General features: G+C 45.0%; 1 protein-coding gene across 2 annotated transcripts; it reads left to right on the top strand.

The window, feature by feature from the left end:
* The first annotated feature begins 784 nt into the window (after positions 1 to 784).
* Positions 785 to 8,725, top strand: EMX2 (empty spiracles homeobox 2). 2 transcript variants are annotated; one of them, XM_073354966.1, is made up of 3 exons: positions 800 to 2,121; positions 4,328 to 4,512; positions 7,562 to 8,725. In XM_073354966.1, exons 1-3 carry the CDS (start codon positions 1,731 to 1,733, stop codon positions 7,727 to 7,729), a joined length of 744 nt encoding a protein of 247 aa, XP_073211067.1. In that variant the 5' UTR covers positions 800 to 1,730; the 3' UTR covers positions 7,730 to 8,725. The 2 variants fall into 2 exon arrangements, with proteins under 2 accessions (XP_073211068.1, XP_073211067.1); XM_073354967.1 differs by lacking the exon at positions 4,328 to 4,512 and having other exon boundaries at positions 785 to 2,121; positions 7,562 to 7,748.
* Positions 8,726 to 25,726: the final 17,001 nt, after the last annotated feature.

Genomic DNA, 25,726 nt, shown 5'->3' with positions numbered 1-25,726 from the left:
TCTCCTGAAAAGATCAATTGGCTGCAGAAGAGTCGGCTGCTTAACACAGAGAGTGGAGAAGAGGAGGGCGAGAGAGTTAAGCCTGCTAATTACGGGGAAAGGAGCAGGGATATTTCTATATGACGACTGTAAAATATTTTAACACAATGGAGTAAATGATTAGTTGTATTTAAAGAAAGAAAGAAAGAAAAAGGAAAAATAAAAGAAGGAAATGTTAGGCTGTTTTTACAAGGCTTTTTCCAACCCCTAGTTCAACAGAAACACTCATTTATCTGAGCAATTCTGCATCTTTAAGATAAATTACACAGCAGCGTAATAAATTTAAAGTACACCCGATTTTTTTTAATCATTAATTGTAAATGTGCAAAATACCTGCTGGTACTTCACTTTAGAAGAATGTAATTGGCAAAAATAGGAGGCTGATGAATAGATAATAGACCCTTAACTACCAATAAACAGTAAGCAGCAGCCAGCAGTATTAGGATGTGATCATAATTATTCTACAGCGCCAGCCAATAGGAGCGGGAGAACTCGGCCCTAAAATCACTCCCAAACCTAAAGGTAATTTCTAAAATACGGATAGGGCTGGAATTTCTGACTTGCTCGCCTGTCCCCTTGCAATAACCCCGCGTGTCCTAGGTTTGCATACTGCAAGCATCTTCCGGGGTGCTCTCCTTTGTGCCCACCGCGGTGGATTGAGTCTAAGCAGGTAATAGCCCGTAAGGAAGTTCTCAAACAAACAAACAAAACAAAACACCAAAATCCCAGGCGTTTTCGTTGCAAACAACTATTTCAAAAGTGAATGCATCTACCTGTGGGGGCATCCCAGGGGGACTCTGACATTCCCATGGTTGTCTGGCTTCTCGGGGATCAAGGCATCCGTAGATCGGATTTTGGAAACACCTTTGCATCAGGGGAGAGGCTAGGCGGGCGAGTGAGGCTAGCAGGATACACAACGCTGAACATGCAATCAGTCTTCTGAAAGGCTGAATTGGAGCGAATCCACTTAGCCGATTTTAGAGCATCAGGAGTAACCTCCCGCCCCGGGATTCGAAGTGGGAAATCCCTGAGCTCGTACCTACCTTAGCTGCATCTGGCTGGGCTGCTGGAGGGAAGGACTGATCTGCTGCTGGAGCGGTGAGAGGAGCCTGGCTAGGACACCAGCTGGAGTGAGTGGAGAGAGACACACTCCGTTCCGGGCCCTGGATCCATCCCTCCAGGATCCCAGCTGCCAGAGCTCGCCTCCCCTCTGACGCACTTTAAAGAGTCTCCCCCTTTCAACCTCCAGGCGAGTAATAGCGACCAATCATCAAGCCATTTACCAGGCTTCAGAGGAAGCTGTTTATGTGATCCCAGCACTAATTAGGCTCATGAACTAACAAATCGTTTGCACAACTTGTGAAGGGACCGATCACATCCATGGATTGTCTTTGGACGTAGAGTAGCCGCCTTCCGCAGGAGGGAAACTTCTCCAGGCAACTTTTTTGGTGTGTGTGTCTCTCTCTCTCTCTCTCTCTCTCTCTCTCTCTCTCTCTCTCCCTTTTGGGTGCCGCTTGCCGCCGCCTCCTCTCCGCCAGCCCCTGTCTATTTATGTGTGTATCTAGCCCTCCTGAAGTCACTCCCCGCTGCAAACTTCCCCGGCTCCGGGCGGACTTGGGGGGCTGCGGAGCCCGCTCCTCGTGCACCAGAGGCAGACAGAGCTTTGGCCGGGGGACTCCAGCTGCCGCAGCATGTTCCAGCCCACACCCAAGCGGTGTTTCACCATCGAGTCGCTGGTGGCCAAAGACAGCCCCTTGCCCGCGTCTCGCTCCGAGGACCCTATCCGGCCGGCGGCGCTCAGCTATGCCAACTCCAGCCCGATGAACCCTTTCCTCAACGGCTTCCACTCCACCGGCAGAGGGGTCTACTCCAACCCGGACTTGGTCTTTGCGGAGGCCGTCTCGCACCCGCCTAACCCGGCGGTGCCGGTGCACCCCGTCCCGCCTCCCCACGCCTTGGCCGCCCACCCACTGCCTTCCTCTCACTCCCCGCACCCGCTGTTTGCCTCGCAGCAAAGGGACCCTTCCACTTTCTACCCCTGGCTAATACACAGATACCGATATCTGGGCCACCGGTTCCAAGGTACGTGCCACTCCTCTTCCTTTGCCAGCCGCGCGCCCAATGCGCTCCGGATCCATTCTGTCCCCACACCCTGGCCTGGTGGGGCTGGCTGGGGGCGGGGGGGGGGGTGTCTGGAAAGCGTGGGAGTGAAATTGACGGCTACAAACCCCAGTGTATGGTCTGCGGTGTGGGGAACGGAAGACGCCTTTTAAAAGGCGAAGAAGGGGAGACAGGGTCAGAGCTTCGCTGAAGTCCTCAAAGTGGGCGCCGGTTTGCTCGTTGTTGGGGGAGTCGGCTCTCGTTTTTCTTTGCCCCGCTATCGAACTGGAGAAGCTGCCAGCGGAAGCGGGGTGTGCTGGGTTGGAGGTGGGGGGAGGAGGGGGGCAGGCTAGGGCCGGGGGTTAGCAGTTGTTTTAAAGTGGTTTAAAGATCAGGCATAAAAGTTGTGGTTTTAAAAAAAAATCACCGCGAAAACTGTCGCAAGTTTTCAAAGGGCTGGCCGTTCCAGTAACACTCCCTCTCTGGATCTCGGCCTGCCAGAAATATCCAAACAAACAGGGCTGCGGGGAACATCAAACGTCGTTGCAGAAACGGAATATACCTCGTCACATTTTCGGTATATTTCTCCCTTGACAAGCCAGATCAGCGCAGCCAAGGCAGAGCCGGCGCCACGAAGAGTTTCCGTTTTAAAAAAAAATCCCCGACTTCCTATTGTTCACAGTAACAAAATAATACCAATAAAACAAAGTGAGCGGTTATTGTCTTAAAATAATACGAAGGCCGATGAGAAAGAGAGCGAGCAAGTTTGTTTTGTTTTTTTTTTGCGGGGGGTGGGGGTCGGTGAATTTCACACAGAGTCCTTCCAGTCACCAAGTGACTAATAACCAGTTGAGGGGAAATAACCAAAGCTTATGGCCCACAATCAATAAACAAATCCCCCCTTGCCCCAGTTAATTTAACCCTTTGCTAACAGCTTTGTCCCTCCCCCCCCCAAGAAAGATCAGGTTTCTTTTCTACGATGTCCCATTCAGTTTTGCGTGTGTGTGTTTTTTGACGTTCAAGCCGTTAAAAAAACAAGAACAACAACCTTATTTATTCTCAAAGTAGTAGTTTGGTTTTTTTAGGCTGCAAAATGCAGCCCCCGATGTCCCTCCGCAGAGAGCGAGAGCCTTTCTGAAGAAAGGGAGACGTGGTTCAAAACGGATTATAGCCTCTCAGAACAAAATTACAGGTTTCGCTGACCAAATTGTTTGTCCCAGTTATCAGCAGATTGGTAAAGAGCGGGCGGAAATTTCCCAGTGTTATGCCACAGACTGGTTTAAATCACAACCTCCTAATGGGGCGATCTTTAAAGAAAACTGAAAAGGACCTAGCTGGTTCTTCGTTGGTTTTGTAACCTTGCAAGAAGCGATTCCCAGTAGTCGAAAATGGCGATCCTTCCTAGGGAAACAAACCAACCGATCAACCTTTCACGCCCGCAAAACGCGTATTCAGATTTACGCTCCCTAAAGTTTGTTTGTGTGTTTATTTTTATGAAAATGTGTTAGTCCCGCTGCCGCAATCGCAAGGGGGCTGGTAAACAGAGAGTTCAGGGTCACCATCCCCTCGCTGGCATTAGCATTGCATGTCTGCTGCAGAGCCGGCTTATAAACGGTGTGTAACTATTTAAAAGATACCGTTCAAAACAAACAAAAAAAGGGGTTCTGGAATGTAGTTTTCGGAGGGTCAACCAGGGTCAGATCTGAGGAATACGGGGCTGTCTCTAAACAGCCAAGTTATGCACAGAGATCACCACATACTCCCTTGCGCATCTGCGGAATCTATAATATTGGAATAGCTGGACAGCTCGAATTGTGAATAGTTTGCCTTTCTTATTAGGTTTAAAATATAACCATCGGTTTAATCTACACCCAATTGTGAATTCCTAACTGTTACTGCAATAAATAACACAGGTATGATAGCGGTGATTTCTCCATCCATTAGTTTTTAATACTCCCATAAAGGTGGATTTTATTTTATTGATTACTTTCGCGTGCTGATCTGGAGTCTCGCCTTTTTTCTATATGGTAGGGAAAACAGTCTATAAAGGAGGAGGTGTTTTTTTTAAACGAGTAAGAATTTTCTCCGCCGGGTAATAGTGAGAAAGTAACGCTAGGGCTGAATAATACGAATGGCGTGTGTTTGTGGAAAGGTGTTTTGCTAATCTCTGTTTTGCCCTGCTGTCCAGGGAATGAAACCAGCCCAGAGAGCTTCCTCTTGCACAATGCACTGGCCAGGAAACCCAAACGGATTCGTACAGCTTTCTCGCCATCCCAGTTACTGAGACTGGAGCATGCTTTTGAAAAGAATCACTACGTAGTAGGAGCAGAAAGGAAACAATTGGCACACAGCCTCAGCCTCACGGAAACTCAGGTAAGGGCACAGATGGGAAGTTTCTGGGGCCGGAATGTGAGGTCTAATAATGTAACTAACAAAATACGCTGCCAGACTCCAAGGTGCGGAGTAAAAGATATACAATTTTTCTGCAAATGCAGGGATTCATATCTAATATAAATGGGGAGGGGGGCGGTGTATTTCTAGCTGAGTCTGCCTTTCCACTGCCTGGTTAATATAAAATACGTCCTATTTATTAAAACAACCCACCTTCCTTAAAAATTACAGGGGTCACAATTATTATTCTGAATAATGTCCAAAGTAAACCATAGTTATTTTTTCCCCTGTGAGTTATCTGTGATCATTCAGGACTAAATGCTCGCTGTATAGATAATACATGAAGATGATAAATGAATCGCTACATCCCTGTTAATATTAAAAATCTCGATTTGCATTTTCAAAGGACAACTTCTTGGTCAATGTGGGTTTTTCGTGCCAATTTGAGTAACATATGGGTTTAAAACTGTTTATTTTAAGGAAAGAGACATAGTTTATAAGACGAATTTTCTATCCCTGTATAGAGCTCCTGCAAAATTGGGATACTTTACTTGCCGAGACATAAAGATAAAAATTAAACACAGACATCTTACTAACCCAAATGACTTTAATTATATCTCTCTGTGTCGGCTGAGGTACAGAATTTTAATGCGGGATATTTTTGTTTAGCTGATCTGTATATTTCAAGTGACAATTACAAAACTCTGTCTTACGTTGTATGGGTGCAAAGCGAGCAGTGCCTTGGACGGCACCACAGACAGATTGTTTCAGTCAGTCTGAACCGTCTGGGCTTGCATCAAAGATGTTGGAAGGAAACAGATTGGAATAATTGAATTGTTTTAGAATTGTCAAGACAGCTCATATTGGGTTCTTGAAGCAAATACAAGGCTAATTGTACTTCAGAGGCTTCTTAACGATCCAGCCGTAAGAGTTTATGGTGTGGATGAGCCATTTCGTATTTAGGATGCATGTGAACTGTCTAAGGCGTGTGTTTAAAGCCAGATGGGTTATTTAGATAGAGCTTTTCAGTTTCTTCGGAACTCTGCTGCTCAGGTCTCTTACCTTTCACGCGGTTTTGTTAGTGTCAAACTAGAGTTGGTTTTTCTTGGGGCGGGGGTGTTCGGGAGACCCACAGTGAGGAGTTGGGGAGGGGATTGTCTCTGCTGCAATATGTGGCCCTGTATCTAAGGCGGGGGGGACCCCATCTCCAGTCGCAGCCTAGTTCAAAGTTCCCAGTAAACAGTAACGCTCTCTGTGCGGATTAAGTTGTAACACTTTTTTTTTTCCTTTTCGGGGGGAAGCAATAAAGAGGTTGGCGCTTTTGTTTTAAAAAGTCTCCCTAACAAAACAATAAAAAAGGATCGCCACTTTTATGAGGTTCTCCGAACAAGGGGCCGGTCACCGGCTTATTTCCACTGGAAAGCTGTATTTAAGGTGGTCTTTGTCCTGCTTGATTCCGAAGCTGGTTGGGGTCTTTTGTCCAGATGTCAAACCCCTCGTTCCCTACAAACGAGCTCCCTTTTGGAGATCAGCGGGCAGAAATGAACCGTCCTCCCCTTCAATTAGCAAACTAAAAGCAAATTAAACTCACCCCTTGTTCCCCGCTCAGCTTTTTAATGGGAGACTTTTGGAGAATATGAAAATGCAGCAGAGATGTGTGGCTGGCATGGTAGTAGCTCTGTTCTGAAGAGCCAGCGAAGCGGGTTAAACCAGCTTATTAAAATGCTCCAGTTTCCCCCCCCCCTTTTGCTAGGGCCTTTATCAGGCACTTTCAGACAGAACCAGAGTCTGAACTGCTTTAAAAAAAACCCACCCGTGTTTACCTTTGGCCACTTCAAGGAGTGTGGCCAGCTCTCGAGATAAACTTCTGGATCAATACTATCTGTAATTAAATGACTGAAGTAATCTGGTGTATATTTAAGTCAGATTTATTCCACTCTGAACACATTTTAGAGAGGCATTTTTTTAATGGCACTTGAAGGATTCGCTTTAATACGATCGCTTCTGGACGCCCCTGCACAAACAACCGCTGTATAAAATGGGTTTGTAATGTTTGCTAGGGTTTTTTTGGCGAGGAGGGGGAGGAATGTTCTCAAGGAGACGCCTCTATAATGCTCCGAATCCTGCTCCCCTCCTCTCCTGGGAAAGTAAAGGCCCTAGTGGGATTTTAAAAGGATCGCCATCTCTTCTTTTTAATTAATATCATTTTGAGGGGAGTTTGAACAGTTTCACTGCCAGAATAGTTACTCCAAGGTTCAGCTGGTCCAGAATGTTAAAGAACAGTCAATGCTATAATACAACGTCACCCCCCCCTCCAAAATGCGATTAAACCGATCTATCCAAGACTCTGTTCCAAGGGGCCTACATTGAACAAATGTACTGCAGTTTAAGGGATCACTTCCCAGATGTTGAATACTACTACACACTTACAAAGGAGAAGGGCCGATGATTTGTTTGTATTGTGACTGGAGTAGTTGCTTCTTTTGAAAGATTACGTGCAATTGGTTGTAGAATTTATTAGTTGTTTTTCCAAATTAGATACTTCATGTGTAATGCAGAGTATAGAAAACTCGTGCGTGTTATGCAGAGCGTATGTGTGTTTAGAGAGAGTATATGTGTGGTCTATATACGTGCATGTAGTCATACATTGTGTGTGTGTATGGATGTGCACACTTTCTCTTTATATATCACCCTATATAGACAAACTGTATCCACCCAAGTGTCTGTCTCTATGTATACGCACGCTGTATATATATATATATATATATATATATATATATATATATATATATATATATACACACACACACACACATATGCAGACGCAGAGTTCCGGACCCCCTTCCAAACAGATTTCTTCAACCCCTTGAGAAAATAGAGAAAGAAAATAGACCTAGATTTTTTCCCCATACAAGATTCCTTAATGGGGGCAGAAATCTTCAAAGGGAACCAGTGTAATGACCTCACCAATTTTCTGGAGTGTTAAAGTGAAACCAGCCAAGTAATCCCCAATTTTGTTTCTCATCTGCAGGTAAAAGTATGGTTTCAGAACAGAAGGACAAAGTTCAAGCGACAAAAGTTGGAAGAGGAAGGTTCAGACTCACAACAGAAGAAAAAAGGGACTCATCACATTAACCGGTGGAGAATTGCCACGAAACAAGCCAGTCCAGAAGAAATAGACGTCACTTCAGACGATTAAAAACTGGCACTTGGACATTCAGCCAACCAAACAAAAAAGTGTTAAAAGGATCACACACAAGAAAGTGGCGTTGCAGGGAAGATACATAAAGGCTTCATCAAAATGCAATTCTCGTCTAGGAAGCAGCTGAGAGCGAGCGAGCGAAAGATCCAAAATGTGGCACTGTTGGCACAAGTCTGGCAAAGGGGGGATCTGTCAATCAAAGCCAAACCACCGAGACAAGATGATTGACAGGTATTCCGTTTCTCGCAGTCCACTTTTAAAAACAAAATAACGAGAGAAAGAGAGAGAGAGAGAGAGAAACCCCCCCTAACAGGACATATTGCACTTCACGGTTTGTCCAGTCTTTAAAAGAGAATTCCATACACAGCCCAGAACCACTCCTGTTTCAGAAACTTGAATTGCATGTGTAAAAGCCGAGTGGGCAAAACCAGTTCCTAAAGACAGAAATGGATTGTCATTTGTTTCCCCTTTGAGACAGGTTCTGTGTGCTTTTTAATTTTATATTACGAGAAATGTGCCGTCTGTAAACATTTTATGATAACTTCTGGCGTCAAAGTGATTGTGAAAGCTAAATGAAGTAGCAGTAACCATAGTGTTCCTCCCAAATGGACAACACGGTGGGATGGGGTGGGGATGGGTTTGACTTTTGCTGCAGAGAAAAAAAAATCATTTAAAATATAATAGTCCCATTATGAAGCTTAATTTTTTGTTTAAATCCAATGACCACGTTTGATGAGAGGGTCCCTGATTGGCCAAACTTCCAAACCTGGCAGTAGCCGTGTAAAGGACTCTGTGTAAAGGATGGGTTCTAAATGGCCATCTTCATTGGAGGCAAGTGTCAAGCACTGAGCTTATAATATTCCAAGATTATAGAGCTACTAAAAAAAGTGACAAATGTTTCCTTAATGTCTTCTATACCAGAATGTAAATATTTTTGTGTTTTGTGTTTAATTTGTTAGAATTCTAACACACTATATACTTCCAAGAAGTATGTCATTGTCAATATTTTGTCAATAAAGATTTATCCATATGCCCTAAATTTTTAAGCAATATTTTTCCACGTTTTTTGAACCTTGGAAGTTCGTTTCCCCCCCCCCCTTTATTTTTCATTTTTTGTTACTGTAGTGACTTCACGCCCTAAACATTCCTGTCAATTTCCGCACCAATGAACCATTCATCATACGCAGTGCACTGACTGGCCTTTTATTCATTAATTCAGTCGCTTATCAATAGAAAGTTTAAAACAAAATAACCCAGAAGTGAGAACCACTTTTTTTTTTCTAATACAGAAAGGGCAAGAGATAAATAATGTAGCCAATTGCAGCCAACACAGGAGAATCCGCTAATTTTTTTTTTGCGGCATTTCTGATTTTTTAAAAAAGTTAGGGTTGGTTTTTTTTAGTTTTGAAAATGAGGACACGCGAGATGTATACAGTGACCGTTTGGCGGGTTGTATGTTTGTCGCGGGGAGCGATTCTGGGGAAAACGTTAAAACTCGAACATTAAAGTATGTGTGTTGGGGGACGCATGGGGGAGGGGGAGTTGCAACCAATCCTTGAGGAAACTAGCTGGTTTTCTGGGGGTACACAGTTGTTTGTTCATGCTTCATTTGCTCCTTAGCCTGATAGACTGCATTAATCAGTTTTATTTCCATTGATAGAGAAACCTCGTCTGCTCTGTTCGAGCTACAAAGAATCCTGCAAGCTTTTGTGAAAGTGCAAATCAGTTTAGGCAATTATCATACCAGGAATATGAAGGGGAAAGAGGAGGCATTGCCCAGTGGTCTCCTTTAATCTCTTAATCCGTGGGTCCAGGGGGGCTAGTTGGACATAATTTAGGACAATCTGACTACCCTTTACACTGTGATAAGGCGAAGTTACAATGCATCGCGAAAATACGAGCTTTGTTAAACATCCTGCCTTGAAAATTTAAGATTAGACATTCCATGCACGTGTTGGCACGATAGGGTACTATGTCATTTAAAAAAAAAAGTCCAATCTTATTTTTAAACATCGCTGCTCTTTATTCAATAATGGTGACTTTCCATTCAGAGCAGCTACAAATATTAGAGGCCCAGAGGCGGTGAGATGCATGTCGCAATGCAGTTCCCTATATCTAACCCAAGATCATTATTTAGCAAGCTGTTCCCCAAGTAAACTTCTCTCTACGTTTCCCCCCCTAAACAGCTGGTTGCACGGATCCTGAAATGAATCCGGGCGCCTTTGTCACCTCAAACTCGCCCAACTTCGCTTGAGTTCTACTTCAAACCAATGCAAATGTGCCAACATTAAACAGATCGCAGTTAAACAGCAGACTTGGGCCTTTCTATAAATTGTTTCCCATCTTGATAAAAGGCTTATTTCTGCAGGAGCTATATATATATATATATTTCCACTGCAAGGAAAGAAAGAGAGAGAGAGAGAAAATTTAAGCGTCCTATGTAACGTAACAGCAATAAAATCTTCAGAGAATGCCATTAGCTTTGAAAAAAAAACCCTAAAAGCTTTATTACAAACCAAGCTTTGAAAATAGGGGGGATTAGGAGTCTGAAAGGGTCCCACAATGGTTAGAAGAAAAGGTTTCATGCTAATGAGGTTAATGCCCTTTGTATCTCAGGACTCCACAACTTCATTACTCACTATCTCAGGCAGCACCGAGCGGCTCAGAACAGTGCAATCCACTCCAGCTTTTCCCTTCCCTGCCTAAAGAAGGATTTGATAGCAGCTCTGTTCAAACTAGATAATTATATCTTTTCAAGTCGGAATTAAGATAAAGAAAGTGAAGCAAAGGCGGCTAGCCTTGATCCACTGCAAACAAATTTGGCGCACTTTCTAGTCTCTCTCCCCCTGCCTCAATAGGCAGGACAGTCCGCTTATTAGACCCTCATTTGCTTTATTAATTCATCTATTTAAAGTGGCAGGATTAGCTAGTCTAATGTGGACGCTGGGTGCCAGGCAACATAGAAATATAAATATTTGTGAGATGCTATCCGACCGGGCTTTTAAAAATATATTTTATATTAAATGGCCGAGGGAAGGGGATCGTGTTGGCGAAATAGAAACTTTAGAGGGTTTTTTTTTTTTTTTTTTACGGCTTCCCAAATCGGTTCAAGTGAAACATTTGTTCTGTGTTTCGCCCTGATCATTTGGGAAAAAAACCCCTTGAATTCCATACTGGGGTGTCAAAGTCTAGAGAGACAAAATAATATTTTTAAAAAGGCTACAGGGAAGGTTGTTTCAGAGCGCTGGCGGTGATTTGGCCAGGTGTGTGTGGGGGAAATAGATCGGTCTGGAAATATTTCGGGATGATACTTGACCACAGAGCTAAGCAGGCACGGCCCTTCCTTCTCGCATGTGCGCGTGTCCATTCGTGCTCCAGGGAGAACTCCCAGCGCACAGGAAGCTAACCTTGTCCGTGTGATTTCAGGGCAAGCTCACTTCGCAGGGTGCGGACACGGCCGAGTTTGTGGGTTTTGCAGGCAATCGAGATTACTACACACTTTTTTTTTTTAAATTAAGGCTCTGCAAACCTCGTCTCATGGCCGGAGCTGCTGCTCTAGATCCGAAACTCTGTCAGTCCCAAGGCATATATTTCTTCGGTTGCTCGAAGGAGCTCAGCAGATAGTTTGCAGCAGGAATCTGAAGGTGTCGTGCAGGCTGCCCAGAGCAGAGGTTTTGGGAGCAGAGGTTTTGGGTCAGATTCTGGTCTCAGTTGCACCAGTGTAAATCCGGAGTCACTCTTGGTTCTCTTCGTTGGGCTCACTCCGGGATCAGATTTGCACCGGTGTCACTGAGGTCAGAAGCTGGCCCCTTGTTTTTTTGTTTAAGCCCGACGGTTCCCGTAGACCAAAAGCCGGGCCTCGGCTGTATTGTGAGCCCACGTCGGTTCAGGTGACGTGTGTGAGATTTCCCCTTTGCAACTCGTCCCTGCGCGCGGCGGGCAGCAGAAATGCCCAGAGCGCTGCGCAAGGGGAAAGCTGCTGCCCTGGGAGCTGCAGTTGCGTTTTGAGTTTCATTTAAGCGCTGTTTATCCCCCCCCCGCCCCAGGTTGATGGACAGCTTTGTCACTTCGCAGAGTTTGACGGAAATTAGCAAAAAGTCCCCGCCTGGCTAGTAGGAAATGGAAAAGAAATAGCAGCTCCATCTAGATCCGATTCCCTGATAAGCGGGATCTTTCCCATCCCCTGCTCCCTCTGCACCACTGTTTCATAACCACTTAGAGCTAATATATCAATTGATTTACTTCTCCAAATAGTCCCCGCTGTGAGCTGGAAGTGGGAGTTTAGAGAACCTACTGACCCCTAGCCGTAACCTTGCTCCTTGCGATACCTTCCCCTGGTGGGACCCTCTCAGCCATTAAAACCCAGGCCCTGTCACACTTGAAAGCGAAAGGGTCGATTCATCAGCATCTTCTCTCGCTCGCTTTTTTTTTTTTTAAATTGGGCCTTTGTAATGATCGCCTGTTGCAGCCGCCTCCGGGGAAACGAGAGGTCAGAAGTTAGCGAGCCTGGGCGGGCCCCGCAGCTCCGCACCTTGGCGTGGAACGAGTTCACCCGCTCCCACGCTGCTGCCCTGGGTGGGGATTTCGGAGACCCCCTTCCCGGCGCTTTCTTTCCTCCTTGCTGGAGCCGTCCATCGCCTCCTTCCAAGGACTTCAGCCCCGTTTCGCCGTGGTAAACTCACCTGGAAAATTCTAACCTCGGGGGTGGAGGAGAAGGTGGCAAAGAGGCTGGTGTTATTTACACCTCCTCTGAATTCAATCTTCCCCCGCAGAGCCCCACTCACACGCGGCTTTAGTGACCCGGGCTCTTTCTTTCCCCAGCTCCAGCTAAACGAACGAGCCTAATGCAGTCTCTCGTGTGCACAGCCGAGGGGAGGGGAGTGATCGCACTAACGCCGGCGCAGTTAGAAACCCGAGCGGTTCCCAAGGCTTTGGGGTCCACCAGCGCTCCCAGGAGAAAGCCGCTGGCCAAATATCACCCAGCCCCCGTCCGAGTCAGCACGAGATTTATTTTGCTCTTGTTTTTTTTTTTCCTTTCGTTCAGTATTAGTTTTTAAAACAAAAAACAGGGGAGCCCATGTCTAAGAAAGGCTAGAAAGGTTCTGAAAATTAGCTAGGATCTCCTAGACCTTCAGTCATAACAATTACTTTGTGCATCATCTCTCTCACTTACACACACACACACAGAGTTTCAACCACACCGATCCAGCAGCACTGTACATTCCTGTCACCCAAGTCTTCAGAGAGCTGTTCCTATTCGCAGGTGCCTGGAGGGGTGTGTGTGTGTGAGAGAAAGAGAGAGCCCCATTAACAGCCTTTCCCATCCCTTGGGCTGGACGTTTAAAATGCCCCTTCCCTCCTCTGCCCCTCCGCCTCCCCTCGGTAGCTATCACCTTTTTCTCTCCAGCGGGACAGACCCCTGACTAGCTACTTCTTCCCTCTCTGCCTTAGAGAGAGGCCTTTTGCCCCCTGCCAACACTTAGACCCCAATGGGCCATGCAAGGTTGGACCTTGGGCCGCTGCGCCCTCAGGCCTTCCGCCAATCGCATCGCCGCCCCTAACTCGAACCCATCCCGATCCAGGGGAACCCGACTCATATTTATAGTCCAGGGCTCCATTGCATTCGGCTGGACCTGACGTCAGGAAGAACTTGATCTAGCCTGCTTCGCTCCTGCTTCTGAAACTGATCCTTGAAATGAGAGAACAGACTCCACACAATTCCCATGGCCTTGACATAAGGTACAGCGATAAATATACACCACTAATGAGCAATTACCATATAATCACCTTCCAATTAGCTCGCATAATGATGAATTAAACATTCTAGCCCGCTGGATTAGGTTTCTTACTTTGTATATTATTTACGAAGGCTAGCTTCTGCGGAGCACCAAATATCAAATTAGATAGGGAATTTTCGGTTGGGGGTAATTATGCATTCATTGCATGTCCTGGGTTTTTGTCACCAGCCGTGTAAAATGCATTGGAAGGTAGTGTCCATCCCATCATGCCTTTTCTTTTTGATGTCTTAAATAACACCCTTTTCCACAAATACCCTACACGTTTCAACCCTTCCCCCCACCTGCTACTTTATTGTAAAGCCTTGTTGGCTTTTTCACCAGTGCAATGAAACTACCAAGAGAATAACTTTGAAATGGGAAGGACGCTGAAGAATTTAAAAGAATGTTTAGATTTTACTGGACAAGCACCAGTGCCCACGGGTCTCTTTTGTGCTGGGATTCAGGTGATATGAGCCTTACTGTTAAAAGAAAACTTTCCGAGGGGCTGATACTTGGCACTCGACAGATTTCTCTCTTCTTTGCCCACTAATTAGTCATAGCAGAGGTTATCCTCTTTTAGATGCTTTTATTTTTGCACTGGAGCATAAAACTTAAAATGATTTGTTCACAAATTATGTTCGTCAAGCGATTATTTGAAAATGAGGTCAAACGCCTCAAGTATTTAGGGGGAATATAGAGAGATATAATTTTGGAGAGTGGCCACTCCTCAGTGACTCTACTTTGGAAAATTGGTGTCGAGTCTTTATGCCATTTCATGAAATATTCCATCCCTTATGAAAATAACACGTAAGATTAAAAAAACGAAAGGTTTGAATATTAAAGGGTGGAATTAAACTGTCAAAAAGCAAGGACATGCTAAACTAAAAAGGTTGCCACTCACTGTTTAGGTTCAGCAGCGGATGTGTGCATACAGAAGACCTATGAACAATGTGGAAAGCTAAGGATTGAGCTTCATCCCTAAATCTGAATTTCCTGGCTTTTGTTGGTTTAAACTGGACCCTTAATGTTTTTTTAAGTAGTCATTGGTGCGTGAGTAAACCTCCATCAGGAGTTTAAAACCTTGCCCTAAAATGTGTTCAGGGCAAACAGTTGGCAAAGACGATTTCAGTCCAAAAGCACTCCTCACACCCTCATTTTCGATTTTAAAAATCTAGTTGGTGAATTTTAACTCTGGAAAGAATTCCACTTGGTTAGCTCTAAAATAAAAGCATAAACTACCTTGACTTCAAACGGGGTTCTGCTACTGGATTGCAAAATCAGGCAACTTTATTTTTATTTAAAATGTACTGCCTACACATCGCTAGTACTTTCCCAAAGCCTAGGTCTGTATCGTCTGTAATATAATAATAAAATCATAACACTCTCTGAAACATTCTAAAGAATCCCATTCAGAGCCAATGAGAATCAAGGGAGCAAATCATTCTATTAATGGCTTCTCCATCTACCTGGCTCTCTTCTGGCATATAAAAAGTCAAAATAAATCGAAGGTTGCATTTCAAAATAATGTCAGATACATCTGATAGGTGACCTCAGACTGCACAGATCATTTAGATATAATGTGAAATTTAGTTGTCAGACACTGAATGAGCTGGAAACAGTGGGTAAATCTAATGTATTTGTCTATGTAAACACCAAAGAAGGAAGAAGTGTCAGAATTTCCTTGCTTTCGTGGGTTTCATTCATAGCCTTGACATTGTTTGAACAACCTTTTTGTGATTTTGCTGTGTACACCGAATCCATAAAGTCCTGACTTTCCACCTAAGGCCGGACAGTGGAGAATGTAGAAAGAATACAAGTGTGATTATTATTTTGTCATTAGATCAGCAAGTTGCTTTCAGAGCCAGGGAAGAAAGTGCATTCTTGCGGGCTGCAAGAATGAGATCTTCCTAGATAAACTCCTCGATGATCTCATTCATAATCTAGATCATCGTAGTTATTTTGCATGGCATATTGGGGTTCTGGATGTGATATGTACTGTTACGAGATGTTTGGAACTCAGGTTAGATTGTAAACCTGTGACAGCCAGGTTTCCTGTCGTGTCATATTCACCGCTTCACTGTCATAACATTTGGTGACTCTTTGAAGGCGTTCATAATATACGAACCATGCCTATTCTTTAGTGGGTTAGATTTTCTTCTGTGAAAAACAAGAATGAAAAAAAAAGATGCTGAATATTGAAAACGTAATGGCCATATTTTTAAACTAATCCTTTCACAAGAACAAGATTATTTTCACTTGCAAAATATTAGAAAGTCAACTCTTTGCTAAAAATGTCAAGCAGGCATTTTGTTTGTTCGTTTGGAAGGTCACTTTAAGGTCGCCGTGTGACAAAATGCGAAACACTGGGACAGGGGGAATATGATGAAGGCTCGTGAGCTCAGTAATTAAAAAGTTAGGGAAGCTCCGGGAAAGGTGTAAGTTAGTATTGTTCTGTAATATTCTGCTGAAACTGTGTATGTGTGAGTGTGTTTGGGACGGGTAGTACACTGTGAACTATTTTGTACAGCCCCGAGCACAATGCAGGCTCTTAACAAAGACCGTATAAAGAACGAAAAAGAGTCAGGAGTGAGAAGTATCCAGTCAAGAGAGATCGTGGTTGCTTTCTGTATGTTACCTGTACAATGCATGACTACATTTTTCAAAATATCAGGTGTTTATTTGCAGTACCGCCACCCTATTTTAGAAACGGTCCGTTTTCTTGTTCAGGAAGCACGTGGGTTTCTTTATTCGGCACATTTAAGCTGTAGGATATTCTCTCTCTCTCTCTCTCTCTGATATAAGTTCTTGTACAAACGCCAATGGGTCCGATTCTTCTGCAGCTGGAGTCACACTGACTTCAAGGGGAGCTAGATTTGGCTCAGATCAGGGCATTTACTTTTTTAAAAAGCGAGCTGTTAGAATCAAGGTGCAAGGAAATCGACTCTGTGCACCTCAGCCTCTTCTGTGATATCACCAGAGCACTGTACTGCGGCCTGCTCCTGCTAGCCTTTCCCCCTTGGCAACTACTCACTTGCAAAGGCGGGCAGGATTGGCCCTTGTGCAAATCCCTCCAGCCCCTGGCGAAATAGGCTTCCCCACCATGGACTTTCATATGCATTTGCCTTCTCTTGGGATCATCTTAAATTCTGCTTGTGTTAACCACTCACACACATTGCCACAAGTACGCTAAGGTGCCACAAGTACTCCTTTTCTTTTCGCCAATACAGACTGACACGGCTGCTACTCTGAAACCACACATTGCCATGGTAACTATTACAACTGCAGATCAAAGTTTCCTGCAGCAACTTCCCCTCCTCTGGTATTGCATGTCATTCTTCACCTGCAGCAAAACGCTCGGGCTGGAGAGGTCACCGCGCTGGCTCCCATCCACCCTGCGTTGTTTGCACCACTTCTTACATGCAGGGGCCGGGGAAGAAATAGACCTGCACCTCTCCTAGTTGTAAGTCACGTTTTTCCCCTTGGGAAGCTTGATAACCCTGCTGAGTCCCCTCTCTCTGTTCATTGCTGTCCTACTGTTGATTCACTTCATTCTCCACTGGGCGTTACGTTGACGTGTGCTCTGGTTCCGCCACAAACGATTGGGCTCTAGTCTAGATAGGGCTTACTAGGTGAAATCCTCTGCCCCGTGCTGAGCAGGAGTTCAGACGAAATGATCACAAGGGTCCTTTCTGACCTTAAACTCCGTTAATCTGGGAAAAGAAGCCGCTGATTTGCGGGAATATATAGACTCTCTTCTCTAAATATAAAAGAAACTGAACACGAGGGGGTTTTTATGATGGGGGGGGGCTCCCAGGAAGATCCCTATAAAACATGTCATCTCCGAAGTTCTCAAGGCAACTCCACGAGGAGATTGTCCGCCTCCGCCTCCCCCCCTCCCATAGCTCTGGGGATGTAGTTAATTGGGATCATTTGAACTTCCACACTCAAAGGTTTGTCTGTGGCTTCTTATTGTGTAGTCCATTCTTTGGCAAGAACTGTTTCAATATTTGGGCGGCAACAAAGGTGGGAGGGGGAAAAAGCGATCTCCAGAAAGGCAGAAAATGAATGAAATGCATTCCGGAGCAGGAGCAAGGCTGCCGATGTGTGCATCCCCCGTTTAGCCGGGCACAGCCCTTCGCTCTGCGGCGCCTTGACGCTTTACTCATTATGTGGAGAGCTTCTTCGGGGACAATCACAATAATGTCCTCTTTGATCTCAATGGGCAGCCTCGGGATACACCCCAGGACCAAAATAATCATCCCAGAGATGGGAGCCAGAGTTCTTTGGTCCGACCATAAAGCACCCCCCCCCATCCCGGGATTTAAACGAAAGAGGAGTAGAAGGAAACATTGACACCAGTTTAATTGGGAGCGACTCTTGAACGCTCGGGGGTAGTGGCACCGTTTAACGTGAACGATTCCTACAGGAGGTTTCCCGAGCTCCTTCTTTTGATCATTGCGGGTGCCCAAGAAGGTTTCTCGCTCTCGTTAACATGGCCCTGCTTTCCCAGGCGCAAAGCCCCGGCCGGCAGGGTACCTGCAAGAAAACGAGGAGCTGGAAATACCGCAGCTCTTTAACTAGGACAGCCCCTGGGGAATACACCCGCTCCCCAGCTTTCTCCTTACACCTGCGCTTCAGCCCCATCACTCCTGGGACCCACCTGGGCGGATCTGCTTGTTTAGCTCGGGACGAAGTGGATCTGAAAACAACACACGCCGACGCCCCTAGAAACGCACAGTACTTTCCCCTGAAGTGGTGCACGCCAACTAACGGCGGTCCCCAAGCCTGTGGCAGCGGCCCTGAGTCTGCCCCTGGGAGGGAGCCGACTGGCTCTTCCCCTGCTCTACAGCGCCTCCAACCTGGAGATTAGCGGCTGCACGCGGGTGGTGGGGGACACTCAGAGGTTTGGGCCGGGAGATGATGGCGGCTGGGGGAGAGTGTGCGCTTGGCTGGGGTGGGGCTGGGGGGGGGGACGAGCTGAATTGCCCCTTCCACGGCTTCAGCATCGCGTGGGCAGCTCACCGCTCCCCTGTCCTGGACTCCCCCAGGCTCACTCCCCCAGCGCCCTACCTACCCCTAACTCACCCTGTGGGTCTGTCCTCACGCAGGGCCCGATCGCATCAAGCGATCCCCCCTCTGCAGCGAAAACGCTGCCTCTCTGCTTCGTGCCGACAGCTCCCCTCCCCATCAGTACATCAGCGCAAGACATCGCGGGCAGCAGCCTCCCGCTGAAACCAACAGGTTTATTTCCCACGGGCCCGAGGAAGGCTGGAGCCAAGCTAGCCCTTGGAAAGCGAGGTGCTGCGGGGGGCGAAGGGAAGAGCAGGGCTCGTCTGCAGGATCCGCGCTCTTTGGCAAGCCCCGAGCGCAGCTTCCCCCCTTCGCTGGGACGTTTCTGATTCAGTTTGGTAAATGACCGTAATTATGGATTTTTAGGGGGAGGAGGGAACCCACAACAGAAAAGTGGCGTCAAATAATTTAAAACAGTCCAGTGGAAGGGCTGTCAATTCTGTAAGGAAACGAGCTTGTGTTTATTCAGATGTTTCTCTCCATAATTGTTGTCTGGGGGGAAAACACAGGCTACACTCATTCAGGCTTGTAGCCGACCCTGATTTGGTGCTGATTTATTAACACAGAATGTAGGTGAGAGGAGAGCAGAGGGAAAAGGGCCTTTAATTTGAAGTTGGAAACGGGGTTAGACCAGAGGAGGGTTCATTTCCAAACGAGAGAAGAGGGGTGGGAGGGAGAGAGATATTCTATAAACTGGCTCCAAATTTATCTGCCACTGATTCATTGTTTGAACAGGTTGAAAGCGTGATAATGAGGTTTTTAAGAACCCTGAACAAATAGTCTTTCTATAAACCTGATTATACTGTCCTGGGTGGAGAGGGGGGCAGAGAAAGTGGTGGGAGAAGATTGTTTGACTACTCAGTGATGAGTTCTTTTCGAGTGTGTGTATACACACCCCTATCTATCAATCAAGCTTTTATAGGGTGTCAGCAGCTGGGGTGTTGGAGGAAAAGTGCATGTTAAATGATGCCATTAGACTGTAGTGCAACAAGCACAGACAAGGTAATTGGCAGCAATTCTCAGACCCAGTCCGGTGACCTGTTAATCTGTTGCCACCAGCATTCCACCAGGGGAAAAAGAGCTGCGTGGTGGAGAAATAGTCTTTCCCTTATCTCAGGCCTGGCCAGCTTGTTAATGTTCAACTTGACAAGAGAGAGGGGCTTGCTAGGGTGGAACCTGTCTCCATTCAATCAGATTATTACTCCAATTGCTGAGTGTAATTTACGGCCCATGGTTTAATTTATTCTCCTGTTTTTTTGGAGCAGGGAAGGGTTTGGCACCAGAGTGTTGGAAAGGAGAAACAGGAGGTCTCAGTGGAGCAGGGAGCACTGTTCAGCATCTCCGACCTTTCACTTTCTCAGCCAATGAGTTTAGAAAAGGCCCAAGTTGCAGAGGGACATGTAGGCCTGCACTCTCCACGGTGCCTCCGGACTTGGCCAGAAACAAGCTCTTTGCTTCATTCATAATAAAGTGTCTAACTCATTCCTGTCCAGTTTGCACAGACGGGGGATTGCTTGGGTGAAAGGCTTTGTACAATGCCTGGATCCCTTCCCAAACACTTACAAGGGCTGTAGGTGTAAACAACAAACAGAAAGCAACCAGAAACAACTGTTTAAAGAACAATCACTTCACAATACTGCTTTGTATCTGAAAAAAAAGAGCTATCCCCAGAGATGACAAAACAGAATCCAAATGTCGCAACAGAATCATCAGGGTGTTTCAGAGTATCCAGGGTAGGAACAATAACCATAATTTATCAGCCTCTGGGTCACAAAATACCATCAGCACAATGTGTTTTGTAGTAGTAAGCTGGAGAGGGAAAGTCAGGTTTTTAAGTGTGTTTTGTTTTAATATACTTCTACTCCAGCCTTCTACTCCAGTTTTACTGAGTTGATAATTCATTGGTAAAAATTAGGTCTGTTAATACACACCTAAGGCTCAAAACTATGGTCTTTACTCAGGATAAGTTGACAAGGGCCTGAGAAATGATGGCTAGGGTACATAAAAGAAGATTTGGGGCATTTTATGTTATTTACAGACATTTTGAGCAGGTAAGGTGAAGACTTCTTGCTTGTAACAAGGCTGTTCTACACACACAAAACTTAGTACACTTACTTGAACTTAATGCCAAATTCATGAACAAATTACACAGATGGGTTTCATTGTTTCCATATTTGTTATATAACTGAAGAGGAAGAATATTCAGCTCATTAGGATGGACAGTGCCATGTGGGAGGGGTCAAAAACTATGAGCATGGAAAAACAGCTCATTTTTCCCCATAAAATGACTGATCGCAGGGTGAACAGCTGTAATTTCCAAACGGCCCCTTGTTTAATAACATAATATCAGGAATCTTTTGAGAGAGTTCAAGAGCAGTAACTAAACAAATGAGAGAATTAAAAATAACTCTGTGGCATGAAAGGGTACACTAAATGTTTTTTGAAAATTCGGAGTAACTCCATCTAATGAAGTAAGTCCCTGTTGTTCTGAAATTTTCCCTTTTACAAGAAATAACTGTAATTTCTTCTATAACCACTTAAACATTTGAGAACTCAGTTCAAACAGGTGTCGGCAGAACTCTTTAAATCAATTTGAAAGTGCATTAAAACCCGGGGAGAATTTATATGCTAGAAAACAGTCCCACAAATTTTTAATTTTGATAATTTAAAGATGTAAAAGAACGTGTATGTTTACAAACCATGCCATTTGTCAGCATTGCACAGTATATTGCACTTATTCCAAGGTTGCACTAAATGACACTTTCCTCTCCATTGTCACCACATATTGATTAGCTTTAGTTCAAATTCATTTCTAATGGAACCTGGGTTCCAAACTTTGGAAACCTTCCCTTCTGGTCAAAGAACAAAGGGGGTGATTTGAAATGCAGCAAGTGATCTCTGCATGCAAACCTGCACTCACTTTGTGCAAAGCAAATAGCAACCACGCTGAGATGGGTGAAAGAAGTTTGATTTTTGTGTGTTAATAAATGGAACTTTTAAGCTGTGATAAATGAAGCTGCCTTGTGACCTGACTGTTGTAGTAAACCTTTGTGTTTCTGTGCTTGGTGGCGGTGTGAGTGACTTGCAAGGCCACAGTGCCACTGGGAATGTTTCAGCTAATGGTACACAGACATACCACTGGGAAATTTAAGCTTCTATTCACAAGTCTTTCCTCCCGCTTCCAACTACCTATTGCTATTTCTACTCTACTGATTATTTGACTCTTACATTGCTGTCCAGACCTATGCTGCGTGCTCTACACAGGGCCTTGAACATTTCCTGGAAAGACTATTAACAGTTGTGTCTCCTGCACCTTTCCCATTTAAGAAGCGTCTCCCTCAAAGATACTGCTCTGCTGATCATTTGAACACAGGGTGAGCATACTCATGTAAATAGTTGGTGTGATTCCTTAAATATGCCACACATGCACTCTTGTTGACCTATTAAGGCCCAAATGGGGAACACCATATGTGCAAAGACCCCAAAGGAGGGACACACAGACAAATTGTTAATGCAGGAAACGAAAACTGGTGTGGGATTAATTTCTTTAGTATAAATAAAGCTCTTTGCATAACCTCAGTCTTGCGATTCTTTATTTCTCATGTAAAGAATTTTCATCAATAGAGATAATGTAGACACTTAATGTGTGTAGAAAGTATGCAGCTTTGTGACCTTTCCTTGAAGTGAATTGCAACAGAGTGGTACGCATGCATGTGTGTGAATGTCATGGAAATGGCATAGCTCTTCATTAGGCACCTGATCCAAAGTCCATTAAGTGAACAGAAAGATAGTCATTGGCATAACCAGCTCTTAAAATCTCAATGAGCGCAGCGCCGTGGAGTTGTTATAACTCTTAAATGGCAGGATTGCTTAGTGGGTAGCATGAAAGAGTGAGACACAACGGGCATCATTCAGAAGACACAGCCATACAAATTTGGTTCAAAGCACACTGTCATCCAGACAACTTAGAATGTGTACCCAGATGGCAGCAGGGAAAGGAGTTCTGCACAGTGGTTCAGATGGTGAGCTGAGGTCAATGGAGCAACGCGGGTTTATGCTGGCCGAGAATGGGGCCCAGTGTGTTACCATATAATTCAAGAAGGAGCTGGGCTTCTGACAAATATTTTAGATGTGGCTACATACAACTGACAAACAAATCTTTTATTCTGTGTTTCTATAGAGCCTACCCCGATGGCATCTAGGCCCATGACTGGAGCTTCTAGGTGCGCTACCATGATCCAATATCTAGAAAAAAAGAGCCTTTCCTATTATTTGTGTGTTATTCTGAACAACATAGGCCCCATTTTGATCTTAGGTACTCTTGTGTAAATGAGATCAGGATCTGGCCCTGCAACTTTAAGATCTATCACCAATCAGCAGTTTGAAAGTGCTCACCATGCGAATGTCTTGGTACTGTTTGGCTGGATCAGTTCAGTGCAACTGCAATAGCAAAGCGCTATTTTGCTATTAGCAAAGCAAAGAGAATGGTTTGATTTATAGTTTTGTGGTAAGAACAGTTCAGTTTGCCAGGGTGCTCAATTTAATTAATATTCTTTGGGGGGAAATTTGTTATTGTTTCCTTAACTGCATGCCTTCCAATATAAAACAAACTCTTGCGGTTGGGGATGTGTTGCTAATTACCCTAAACAGTTCTAAAAGTTGTGTGTTGACCTCCTTCTACATTTTACATATACAGTATATCATATTGACTCAAGAGTATTGTGTCTACCTGTACTTAACAAGAAACAGATACCAGGTGAATTTTAACACTGCTAAAACAAGAATGTTACCCGCTGCATGCAGCATTCCCAAGTGGAATGTGTGAGCAAGGCAGTGAGGATAGCTTATAAAGCAAAGTTAATTGCAATATTACCTGTGGATCTAATTCAGATCACCAGTACAAATAAGCAAATGTTTGGATATAATATTACATAACGTGTGTACCTTCTATAATACAACATAGAATAATTATGGGAAAAAAGTATATCTTTGCATGCATATGAAAGGTCAAATTCTGTCATCAGCTTTTAGGCAGAACATCCCCATTGATTTATCCTTCCTCTGGCTCCTTGGAGTGCAAATTACACCAGTGCAGACTTTCTTAGATTCAGACCTCCTTGTACCTGCTCACACACAACGATGTGTCACTTACACCACCTCTGCATCTGGCCCATTGCTTGGAATGTATCAGTCTTATAGGCACTCTGTCTGCCTTTAAAATAGGGGTAGGTTTCAGAGATGGTGGACCCCTGCCCCATCTCCACTGACTTCAGTAGAAGCAGAAATGGGCCCAATGTTACAGTGTGTGATGAAGATAGTGTGTGTTCTTTTGTATAGCTGAGCCAGCAGGGGGAGTTGGCTTTGTTCTCCCTTATGTAGAACACAATAAACAATTTGACTTGCATCATACTGTACAGTTTAAGGGCCCATAGATACTTACGGGAGCTTTGTTTGAATGAGGACTTTAAGATGAGGCCCTTATTTTTTTTAATAGTGTCTTTCAAACACATTGTATCCCCAAATACTTTGAGTTAATTAATGAAATGGCAGCATTGAAGACCAACAGAGAGAGAGAGAGGCAAAAGCAATGCAAGAAAGAGGTGGAGAGGTGTAGGGCAATAGCTTTCTAACTTCTTGCTTACAAGAATCCACCTTACTGAATATATCCCATCACCGTAGGATGAATTAGGTGTAATTCTACTGTCTGAGTTATGCAGAAGGTGAAAACAGGTGATGACAGTGATCCCTTATGGACACTGAATATCTATGAAATCTATTAACCTGTCTGTGACTGACCCCTGCAGCGCCTCCTGCTGGTCTCTCAGGGAATTAGCTCTTCCAGTATCCGGAGCGCCCTCTGCAGGCCAGTGTCCCACATGCCACTGGCCCCCATGTCTCTCCCAGGCCCTGGTGCCCCTTTTACCCAGGGTGCTGCCCCCTGGCAGTACTCCCACAGTCTCTGAGTCTCCTCTCCCCAGGGAACCCCCACCCACTATCCCTACCTGGCCTCAGTCCTTGGCTACTGCCAGTCACCATTGAGCCCCCACACACTGGGACAGACTGCAGCATATAAGCCAGTCATCACAGGCAAGGGGGGTTTGGACCTTCTGCCTCTGCCTATCCATGGGCTGTCCCCTGCAACCCCAGTACCCTTTTTGACCTTCCCCTAGGCCTGCAGTCTGGGGGATTTCCAGGCCAGAGCGCTAGAGCACCCCAGCTCCTCTGGCCTTCCCCCAGCCCTGCTCCACCTTAGGTACCCAGGTATGCTCCCCAGCAGCCAGATCCTTCTCCCTCTAAAGGCAGAGAGAGGGACTCCCTGCTCCTGGCCCACTGCCCTCTTATAAGGGCCAGCTAAGCCCTGATTGGGGTGTGGCCACAGCTGAGGCTGCTTCTCCGATCAGCCTGGGAGCTGCTTGACCCCCCAGCCACAGCCCTCTCCTGGGCTGTTTTAAGCCCTTTAAGGCTGGAGTCGGTGACCACCCCGCTACGCTGTCCTTCCACTATATTTCCAGACTGCAGCTTGCAAACAATTATTTTTTTGTTTTGTTTGAAAAGTAATGTCCAAATTGTAGGGCTAGGTTAGAAGTATTTTTTTTCCCTGCTATGCAATGCGTAAACAATTTCTTGAATGGTCCCAGAAGACAAGCCATAGCATAAACTTTGTACAGCTACTTTTATTCAAGTGTGACACACCAGGTCAAAATGTATTCATACAGTCATGCATAAAATAGTCAAAAAATAAAACATGTCAAAATAGCTAACAAATTTCTTTATAATGTTGCTGTTTACATGGTTGTTGTAAATGTGGAGACAGATTTACTCTGTTCTGAAACATATTGTAAACTCATAAAGGGCACGATTTGTGAAGAATTCAGTCTAGAAAAATGTAGGTCATGAGACAAGGGTAAATGCCTCCACAACTTGTGTCCACTAAAACTTTCTCTGTCTTGCACACCACTAATTTACATTCAAATGCAAATCCACAGAGAACTGGCTTTCCAACTGGGACACCAATTAGACGAGGTTCTTGACTCCAAATAGCCAGTTAAGATCCCTTCACTAGCACAGAATGTGCAGAAACAAAGAATATCAGTGAAGATGCATGATGCCTTAATTTCAGTTTTGCTGTAGTTGACTGATGTTATTT

This window comes from Lepidochelys kempii, chromosome 7 (genome assembly GCF_965140265.1).
Source record: "Lepidochelys kempii isolate rLepKem1 chromosome 7, rLepKem1.hap2, whole genome shotgun sequence".
In the NCBI taxonomy this organism is placed as follows: domain Eukaryota; kingdom Metazoa; phylum Chordata; order Testudines; family Cheloniidae; genus Lepidochelys; species Lepidochelys kempii.
This window is presented reverse-complemented; position numbering and strand designations above follow the sequence as displayed.